General features: G+C 37.1%; 1 protein-coding gene across 2 annotated transcripts in view; it reads right to left on the bottom strand.

Moving 5' to 3' along the window:
- Positions 1-7538, bottom strand: part of LOC110373992 (endonuclease/exonuclease/phosphatase family domain-containing protein 1) — a 32224-nt gene extending 24686 nt beyond the window's left edge. Inside the window, exons 1-4 of one of the 2 annotated variants that reach the window (XM_021331501.3) lie at positions 7342-7538; positions 6953-7243; positions 5398-6079; positions 2486-2635 (exon numbers count right to left, since the gene is read on the bottom strand). In XM_021331501.3, coding sequence (XP_021187176.3) covers positions 2486-2635; positions 5398-6079; positions 6953-7243; position 7342 — 1124 coding nt within the window. In that variant the 5' untranslated portion in view covers positions 7343-7538. Of the gene's footprint in view, positions 1-2485; positions 2636-5397; positions 6080-6952; positions 7244-7332 lie in introns of both variants that reach the window. The other variant, XM_021331503.3, reaches the window with a different exon arrangement.
- Positions 7539-11430: the final 3892 nt, after the last annotated feature.

The raw sequence follows: 11430 nt of genomic DNA on the forward strand, positions 1-11430 counted from the left end.
AAAATACGATATTTTTGTTTATTTTTGGATCAACAGAAGAGGTGATAGGACCCTTAGCGTCCCTGACTTTGAGTTCTCAAACAAGGGCTCTCAATAAAACTGACTTTCTACAACCTTGTTCAATCAAAAAACGGGACAACCCAAAACAAACGGGAACCTGACAACAGTTCCCTTAATGAGCTATTTAGGCTTTTTAAACCCAACCTCCATATTAGGACTTCCTAGTATGTAAATGTTTGTGACACGGGCCTCTAACGTACTTTACATCCTGTCTATTAGCTATAACGGTACTCACATATCTTGTTTAACAACTTAAAGAATTATTAACTTCAATTTTATGAATAAGTAGTAAGTACTGCCTAAGTATTATGACCTCTTTTAATATGCAACAAGTGTTCTGAGTGACATTGAACCGCTCGTTAGTATGAAGGGTAGTACACACCATCGGAATGCTACCACTTGCCGCCCCTTTGTTGATACAGTTCAGGCTTTACCATAAATTAAGGGTGGTTTGTTGTGTAACTTACGTGAGCTTGTTTTGGTCACCGGTCTACCGAGAAAGTCGATATTTTTATGGTACCTTCTAAGGCAATTTTATCGATTTTTTTTATTTATGAACACGAGGAAATATTTGTTGGCATTCAACATTCCAAATACGTATGGTTTGTTTGAGTATTATTTACGTTTCCTGCCCATTCTTTAATACAAGACACAACATTTCAATGAGCCGGCTTTCTATTCAAAAGTTGACTTTCAAGTGTCACTCAATGGAATAAATTATTGTGACTTTGATTTCTTCTTTTGCAATTAAAACAATTACATGCCAATTCAATTCAAATTATGCCCGGATTACTCTGACCCCTACATGCATACGATCCAGTAATTTCATATTGAACTTGTCTACAGTTGGGGTCAATATCACCGGTCATAACCTTCATCTTATTAAGGAGTACCCATGAAGAATACTCCCTATGTCCACGTAAAATTCTTAGAACTACCAAACTGTCACTGCTCCGTACTTACACAGTGAATCATGTCTACCTAGTATATTGGCATTATTCCCTCGCATGTTGTCAAGCTATTAAGTAAGAGTATTCGTGTTGAACCTCGGCCCACGTCGGCGTCATCCGCCGGCGTGACATCGCGCCACAGAACCGGTAGCTGGAACCTAATGTTTGTAGGTCTACATGTTGGACTAACTAGATTTAGAGGGACTGGATCGAAGAGGAAACAGGACCCTTTCGCGGTAGATAACAAAATTGCAAGTTTTTGTAACTGCTTGTAATATAGCTAGGACAAGCTGATCAAGTATGAAGAGTGTACCTAGAGCCAAATCATTCGCTCCTGATGCAACCCTAATGCTGACCATGATCCTCAGATATTAACGACCAACTGACAGAGAGAGAGAGAGAGAGAGAGATAGAGAGAGGGAGAAAGAGTAAAAAGTTTATCACATTAGCAATCCAGTAGTCTGAAACTGTACTAGTAACCATTGAATAAGCTACCAACAAATCGTAGGTTCATACGAACGACGGTCGGCCGAATTCCGAATTTACAACATCCAACGCTATTTTGGACTGCGATCAGGTGCAAAACCACAGCTGTTCGATTCCAATTAAACATACAATCTATTAATTCAACACTTTATTTATCTCGATTGTTGCTGTGTTATCTCTAAATACCTGGAAACACGTGTTTTTTGCCGTCACGTTGTATTTATAGCGATTCCTAGCACGCAAGCGGTTATACCGCTTAAGTATGAACGTAGATAATAATGTATCGGTAAAAGTGAATCGATTGGTTATTGAATTAGATATGTCTTATTTATAAGCAAATCGATTCAGAATAGTATTCATTCATGATTTATGCAGAGATTTTTAGCCTTGCGTTCGTGTTTGTTTTGTTTTATGATAGGAAAATATTTCTAATGTTGATATAAGCAATTTGTAGTGTTTGTTATTTTATATTTTTGTAACTGCCTACTTCTAGTAAGTATCACTAGGTTCGGATGAATGTCAATAATGAGCATAGAAAGACAAACGCTTGATTTCAATTCTTAAAAATTTGAGATTTTTGTAAGATTAGCAGGAATACTTTACCTTTTGTGAGTAAACTACAATTTTAGATCGTTTTAAGTTTCTCTTGTATTCACAGCACGTTTTATAAAGACTGCAAACTGTCTGTAGTGAGCGTCACGGATTCAATTTCCGTTCGACCAAATTTAAATCGTTTCTCGACTTTTGTGAGTGTAATGAAGATGAAGACACTTCTCCAGTATAGTGGAGAAAATCACTCTTATTTAGTACAACAACACCTTCAACAATGAGCGACCACTTTCAATCTTTTGAAAATATAATGATTTACATACCTATTATGTGCAAAAAAAAAATCTAAGTAGGTATCTTAAACGCCAAAATCAATTAAAAAAAAACAGAAAAAAAAATTGCGACCTCTATAAGTAATTAATTCTATGCATCAGACTTACCTTTCTATTCGTTCGGATATGCAGTACTCCCACCGTTGACTGTTACTCCTCCACTCTCTCACTCTCCTCAGTACCGGCGAGTTTAGTTCGTCACAAATGATCTTCAACGCAGCCTCCTCTAACACATCTTGCACGGCTATTAGTGATAACCTGGACAAATAATTGCTTTAAGAATTTTGGTCAGAAGAGAGGTAAAGGAATAATTATAGTAGGCTGACTTCGTAAGGGTTTCACTCGTATCACGTGGCAACTACTCCGAACTTCCAGGAGATGGATAAAAAAATTGCCTCATCTAGGTTATACTGATGGATAAGATATACCAAGTTTCGTGAAGAAGTTTTAGCCAGATCAATTAGTTATGTTATTAGTTAGAATAAAACTTCTAAGAAGTGTGTTCCTAGAAAACCCTAGGATCCTTTAATGAATATGACATAAATGTCTCACGTGGGTCTCATCATGTTAATGATAAAAGTTTAGGAAGTACAAACTAAAGTCCAAACATACATTAAAACTAAATCATTTCATAGTTTCAAATTGATCGTGAAACAAGTCACTAATGACCATACTATATGTTCCTACGTACATAATTACAAAAACTGAATAGCCGTGATGTCCAAGCGCGAGCATTGTGAAGCATGACTGACAGTCTTTTATAACTACAGGAAACATGTGAATAGTACACACTATTATGTATACTTCAAAAGAGTATATGTAAATCTATACTTAATATTGTAAAGCTGTTTATTTGTTTGCCAGGTGTTATCTTAGGAAGTGCTGGACCGATTAAAAAAAATGGTTGTGTGTTAGAGACAGCCCATTTGTTTGTTCACGGGTCTGATAAAGCGATAATTTAAGATTGGTCCTTCTATACTTTCATAGCTCTATCATTTCTTAATTTCACAAATCTGGAATTTTCTTACATATTAATTGCGAAAGCGAGTTAATTAAGCGTTTCACGTAAGAACTGCTGCACCGTTTGTGATAATAATTTGATAAAGAGATAGGTGGTACCATAGAGACAGATACAGGCAACTTTTTATTCGGGTGATTGGAGTAGTCCCCCGAGATTCGGGCCAAACCGGGGGAAATCATAGTTCTCTGTATTCTGAGAACTTCACAAACCAACTAGGTAGGTACAAAAATAGAATAGTGATTGTTGCAACATGATTTCTAGTTTACATATGTCGATATGTAAACGTAAATCATCAAGTGCATTGCATAACTAAGTATGCCTTCCCACAGCAATCAAAAGATACTTTTTACACACGTTTATGACTAGATTCTGCGAGCGGTTACATTCGCTTCCCGTGGTAACTCTACGCGCAACTATATAAAAGGTAGACATAGCCTTTCTGGATAAATATAAATGGGCTACCTAACACAGATTTTTTTTTTCAAATCGGACTATTAGTTCCCGAGATCACACAAGAAAACTCTTCAGATTTACTAATTAGAGTAGATCATGAGAATGAGACAATAGAGAAGGAAGTTATTAAATTCTAATAATACAACTCTGATTACAGAACTTCTTAATTACACTATATTAGGTTATTAGGCCAATCCGGATTTAATTGAAACTATGGGCCATTAGTAACCGATTAACATATTAATTTTGTATTATAATATTATCGGAGCAGATAAGTATTTATCGAGAAGGTCAAAAGCAAAAAGTCCGAATGGCCTTTGTAAAGGACGACTTCATGGCTTGAAAGAGTATGGTGAATTTAAGGGATGATTGCTGAAAGATATGTTTGGAAGGTAAATAGACACTGAAAATCCTCACTAAGATTATTAATGCGAAAGTTACTCGTGTTTGTCTGTATAACTGACTTTCACGCCACGATTTTAATGAAGTTTAAAACATAGATAGTACAGAGGCTGAGAAAGCCCAATGGTTACTTGAAATTCCCTTCCGGGGAAAGAGAAGTAGTTCCACCGGGACGTGGGTAAAATCGCGTGCGGTAGCTAAGTTGAACTCACTTTAAAATCGAGTTGGATATTCGGATATAGAAAGAATAAGATTAGGTACTGTGTGTTGGTATATTATACATATAATATATGTGTAATGTATGTATATGTATTAAAATTAAATTTTATTTAAATTTAATTTAAAAATTAAATAATATATGTATTTTATTGAAAAACGCATATAATATATGCGTTTTTCTACGTAGGTTAAGTGCAATAAAATACAATTATCTACATGCCTAATTACACAATATTAATTGTTCTATATTCCTCCTCTAGCACTGTTCATTGTATGAGGAAAATATATTATTTTTTCAACTACCTAGAGTGACAGAGTGTAGTTGCAATTTTAATTGCGGTTTGAAATTACTAAGTACATTCTGCATTGTAATCTATTTTTTGCAAAACTTGGACTTAAATCATTTTGATAACTGCTAAATACTGGAAGGGATTTTCCCGAAAATCCGCATCGGTAACTGATAAATGTTTTAATTTTTTCTTCAGTACGAAAGGGCAAATGATAAAAAATAGGCTAAGCATATTGTTATCCGGAATCCTGATACAGGAAGTAGTTTCCTCCGAATCCAGGGGTGGTATTCCAATAAAATCAGATTTAAGTTAACACTTCCGTTTTAAAAACTGTCTTCACGTAATTAATATTTCGCTTTTCATTAGGAACTAATTTAACAGTGAAAGCCAAGACAATTGAAGTGATAAATCAAACTGACACATAATCAGACGTAGTTGACATACCTACAATATACCTAGTTGGGTATTTTAGTAACTCTACTAATGATTTATAGTGGTAATTATGTTTAATCAAGTTTGTTAAATTAATCTAATTATGTGTAGACGGTTTAAATTCAATTACATAACTCATTAGGCTGGGGATAAGACTTAAATTATCGGTGGATGAGCAGTACAAAATATGTTAAAAAACTTACTTATTTTCCAAAATAGTCCTGCAAACGACCTCTCTGACTCCAGGGTTTGTGATCTTCTCCACACTGAGCTGATGAAGGTTCCACGAGGCAATACGGCCACATCTCACTCCATCTCGCTCGTAATTGAACACTTCTTCAACTATAGGCCTATGCGAGTATGCTGATAGTAAATCCAGGATATCATTCACTGGGACAGTGGCAAACCCATTTGGCAATGTTATAGGAAACTTGGCATTTGTTGGCATTGACAAACTCTTTCTATGCGGTGTCTTAGGTGTACTTGAGACCCCATTTGGCATACTCTCAACATTGTTCCACCCGTTCACGTGTCCATTCGTTAAATGCTGTACACTCTCACACTTTCTTGGTTCCAAACTTAAGTGGTGCTTAACTGTACTTAACCTAACAATGTCCATACCACGTACTTTGATTAAATCATCTAAAGATTTGAACGGACCTTTTTTGTTTCGGTAATCTACGATGTTTGCGGCTATTTCTTGGTTAAGGCCCGGTACACATTGTAATTGGAACACACTCGAGGAGTTTACCGAGCACAGTTTACTTTCCGACTGTATCCGCACACTGTCTAACGATTGTGTCCGTGAACTTGCTCTTGATATTTGTTTCCTTATATTTGTGCATATTTCTGGCCTGAGTAATTCTAGCTTTTCAGCTCCTATACCTAAAAGAGTAATATGTTATTAATATATAGGGTAAATAAGTCATGTTTTGTTGTATTATTAGATTATAAATGAAGAAGTATGTGAACTAAACACAAACTTTATTCACAGTCAATTCTATTGTAAATGTTATTCAATTGTGTAGACTTGATTGAATTGTGTCTGTCTTGTTTAAAAGTAGAACCAAACAAAAATGGTCAGCAATTGATAAATAGCTTGAATACCACAAATATGCCTAATATTATGTTACTCATGAATAATAAATAGACAAATAATATATAACATGTATGAGCAGAATATTATTTGTGTCAATAGTTTAAAATATTGCTTTCTCAACATGTTTAACATGACAGAAAACTCATTTGCAAATTGATCTTTTTTTGTTTGCCTGTCTCTTTATATTCAGTGACTCATTAAAGTAAGTTTTTATGCAATATTGCATATTTACTGGTGTATCATGCAAGCAAGTTTAATTAAGCTGAATGATTTATAAGAGGATTTTTCTGCAAGTTATTACTTTGTTAACATGTAACTGTGTAAAACCCCATTGTTATAAAGAATGATAGAGAAATAGACAATATAAATCTTTGTTTTATACTTATTCCGTTATTGTTATTATTGCTGTTGATTAATTAGTCTTCCAAATTGGCAGACAATTACTAAAGTACATGTTGGTAAAAAGTAACAATTATTTCTGCTTGAATTGAGGCCTTGACATACTTGTAAGGAAGTCCTACTATTGAATAAATAAACATTCAAATCGTTTTTTATTCCTAAACAAATATATTGTGATATTTTGTATCTATGTAATTTTGTTCAGTGTATGTAAAAGTGCTAAGTAAACATGTACTGTCGTCAATTTAATTTCTATTTACCTGAGACAAGTGCGAGGTCGTCCACTCGCTTAAACCTTCCTATCATTTGTCTATGCCGCACTATTTCGCGCGCTAACTGCCTGTTCACCCCCGGCAACGTCATCAGCTGCTCCTCCGTCGCCGTGTTCACGTTCATCAGCTCCGGATAGTCTTCAGAAGGCGGCAAACTGAACGTGTGACTCAAATTCGACTTGTTCAGTTTACTCCGCCGCACGAACCTCCGGAACGAGCTCCTCCGGCCGCTCTTGCCCAACACGGAGCTCGGACTTTGCCCCATTTCGTTGGCCGCCACTTCGAAATTATATATCGATCATAACAACACTAATTACAAATTTCACTAAGAGACATTTGATGAAAAAAAACTATTAATAGATTCTTACGTTACTCACTAGCACTGAGATTGTTCACGGGCACATTAAGCTATTGGAATAAACCACCTTTTGTTGCACTTATCGCAGTAATTATCTCCGTGTAATCATGAAAATAATTACGGTCTCCAGGTAAAAACACTACATAACCACATACAGCTCCCCGTCAGCAAATATATCGCAACAATGAAATAAAGTGACACATTGACAGCCACAGAGAATGACAATAGATAACGGATAGTTACGTGCCGTGCTAGCGTTGTACTAGCAATCGATTTGTTTAATTGAACACTGTAATTTTTTTTTTTTTTTTTTAATACATAAGAATAAGTTATTTCATTTCTCAAAGTTTACAAATAACTTTTTACAATAACTTAATAATAAATAAACCGTAATTAATTGAATAGGTAAAATGTATGTTAAGTAGCAGAAGTATATCTACAAGCTGTTGATTTGCATCCGTGCCATAGTCAAGGACGTAAATATGCTAATGATTCTCGACCCAAATCAACGAAAAAATGGGTAGGTAATTTTTTCATGTTTTTTTCTTATTTACGTATATCCGTCAGTGTAACCCAGCCGTACTTTAATTCGGCGCGTGTGTTACTAGCCTTACTACCGCGCTGCGCACTCACACAAACGCAAACGATACATGCACAAAGCATACGCAACGATCGTTCAATAAAAATCGTAGATCATCCAGCCTACCCAAATTCACCCAATCACAGTGCGAGTACTCCCACACACTCGCCTCGCCGCTCCCCGCGTGCCCTTGAAGCCGGAACAAACAAGCGCCGACGGCAAGCAGTGTGTTTGATGTCGCCGCCGCTGCTGCGTACGTGCGCTTTGAATTCCGCGACGTGTAGGTACAAAGTGCGAGATGACGGAAAACTACACGAACACGAGTTGGTGGCGATGGTCCGCCTGTATGCCATCAGTGACAACAGTGTACTAACAGCCATCCATCCTCCGAGCCTTTTCCCAATCATGTTGGGGTCGGCTTCCAGTCTAACCGGATTCAGCTGAGTACCAGTGCTTTACAAGAAGCGACTGCCTATCTGACCTCCTCAACCCAGTTACCCGGGCAACCCGATACCCCTTGGTTAGACTGGTGTCAGACTTACTGGCTTCTGACTACCCGTTACGACTGCCAAGGATGTGCAATGACAGCCGTACATACCTATGTTCCGGGAAATGTTTACCGACCGGGAACCCTCATCACGGAGGGTCATGCTGGTCATGTGACAGACTTATGTGCTAGGACCGTTAACTTAGTGCTTTCGACACATTAAAAACGAATGTGATAGTGTTATGTTGGCTAAAGGCAACCAGCTACTTCGTCGTGCTCGATTGTGCCAAGAGTGTGAAGGTGACAGCTTTGAACAGTACCTCCGGGTAACTAAACTAGGTAATTTATTTATTTGTACATTTTGTAAATACGTAGTCAGCTTAATCAATTTTATTAGTGTAAATAAGTTGATTTCTTAACCACGCCAATAATACCTACGAGCCGAAAGAATCACCTCGTGCCTACACTTAACTAACACATCTTTCACCAATTTAATCGAAAAGTAAAAACAAAATTACTACGAAAACTTTACGCTGAATGTGCAAACCGAAAATGTTATCAATCAGCTGTTAACAGGTCAGTGAACTTTCCTTTAGCGCACTAGTATTACGTCATTAATAAGATTTCCGTGTTCCAAGGTCCTAAGACCGTTAAGAAGGAAGCAAAATTTCTAATTATTAACCAATTTAATTCAAAAATAAAAACTAAATCACTGCGAAAACTTTATGCTGAAAGATAAAGCAAAACGAACATTTTATCAATCAGCTGGTACTGTAGTTAATAAGATATCTGTGTTAAATTTATGCTCAAAAATTAGTACCTAAGTAAAGTAAAACGAAGTTAATGACAATAATGAAGGTGATTTTCGAAACTTTAGGTAAAATGATTGCTATCGCGTATCACTCGGTCTCGCTCGCTCGCGCGCTCGCGCTGTCATGTCGTAGATAAGACACTCACACATCGACATTCACGCACACACGTAGACATTAGTTTTCTCTGTCTACGCACACATAGCTGCCATCACGCACACACTGTGGCCGCGGGGGAATTCTGTTATGATTTGTGTTTAACCGTGGGCTAAATTCTGAAATACCATGAAATTACAACATCAAAAAAAGCAGCGCATATTAGCTTTTTCCCACCTACCGTAATTCAAATCGATTATTTACGTATTTAATTTTAACCTCCTTGACTATGGCACGGATGCAAATCAACAGCTTGTATAAATAAATCGCTTTCCTTGGATTGCAATCATTACAAAAACTTCATTTATTTTTATTAGAACTACATTCAGACACTCTAGATATTTTTTTTATGAATCATTGATGATGTGAAAAGACCTAACCATATTACTTATATATTATTTTTAGATATACACTTGAATTAATAGCATGCTTTTAGTTCTGTAGATTATTTCTTTAAGTTATTACCTACTTCTTACTTGCTTTGATCGAGCATTCAATTATTTACTTCTTTCATTCAATTAAGAAAATTGAATTGGTTTGGAGTACATCACTAGCGCGTCGTTACTGACACTTGGTGGTTTGACGTTGCGTTCAAGAACGCGTCTACAGAGTATGTTCCATCTTTATTTAATTTTATTTACCGCGCAAAAACTCGATTTTTTGTTGTTATATTTCTGTTGGTCATGCTATTGAACAATTCAAACTGAGACATATTTTTCAAACTTTTATTATTTGCAATATCTCATACAATACACATCAGCAACCAACTGTAGCGCTATCTATAGTGTATTGATTAAAGTTAAAGAAGTATTGAGTTGGACATTTTTGACGGTGCGGACGGATTAAATAGTTTCCTAATGGTAATGGACTGTTTTTACTTACTCAACTTAAACTTAAGGAGACATCTGCAGTGCAGTAGCGGCGTAAGGGGGGGGCGGAGGGGGCGGTCCGCCCCGGGTGCCACGTCTCGGGGGGTGCCATCTTGGTCGGCACATATCTGCATGACCAGGATGGTGCTGGCAGAAGGGACTAGTCAAGCCTAGATCCGCTACCATTTACTGCGCGTTATACAAATTTTAAACAAAACTACAACAGTACTGACAGGGGTGTCACCCCTCTCAATCCGACTGTCACCCCTCTCTTGTATTTTTTCTTTTACCTGATTACTTACATTAATTTCTCAAAGTTAGAAAAGCAAAAAAAAAGCCCCGAAGTAGCAAAAACAACTGACGCTCGCTTCGGTCACAGTTTCTTTTTATATGTGCTTAATTCTGAGTTAAAGAGAGTTCCCAAACCAACAATTAGAAAATTCTCTTTACGGTGGATATTTCTAAGCAGTTTAGGTGCTATTTGTAAGCTGCGGAGGACTTTTGTGCCCCAAAACTAAAAAAATTTCGCTCTCGCTACGCTCGCAGCTTGTTCACTCTACAGTGCTTTTTTTTCAAACTTGTTTGAGTACCTAGGGTTCCAAAACTGAAAAATTTCGCGCTCGCTACGCTCGCAGCTTCTTCACTTTGCAGTAATTTTTTTCAGACATGTTTGAGTACTGTTGTGGTCAAAAACTCCAAAAATTTCGCGCTCGCTGCGCTCGCGCCTTTTACTTTGCACTGGTTTTTTCTTATTTCTTTAAGTATCTTTGCGCCCCAAAAATCTACAATTTCGCGCTCGCTCTGCTCGCGGCTTAAATAACAAAGGCATGTTTGGGTTCAATTGTGTCCTAAAACCCAAAAAAATCTAGTTACGTGATTATTTTTGTCGTATTTGGGGTGCTCAATAGGTAGTCCGCCCCGGGTGCCACCCGATGCTACGCCGCCACTGATCTGCAGAACGTCACGAAACCCACGTCGCCAATTTTATTTGTCTTTGTCATTCTTCAACAAGCAGCCTTGCGAATTCGCGATAACACATTCGGATCAGCCACTGCAAGGCCACACAGGCCTCTTCTCATAGGTCGTATATGTATAGAAAGAAAGCTGGTAGTCAGCGTCCATCTACCAGCGCTTATCGGCGATGATCCACTCTAGTAACTAAATATGTTTCAAAAAGTTGATGACGACTTCTCCTTGGGCTATTTAT

Source organism: Helicoverpa armigera, chromosome 6, assembly GCF_030705265.1.
Source record: "Helicoverpa armigera isolate CAAS_96S chromosome 6, ASM3070526v1, whole genome shotgun sequence".
In the NCBI taxonomy this organism is placed as follows: Eukaryota; Metazoa; Arthropoda; class Insecta; order Lepidoptera; family Noctuidae; genus Helicoverpa; species Helicoverpa armigera.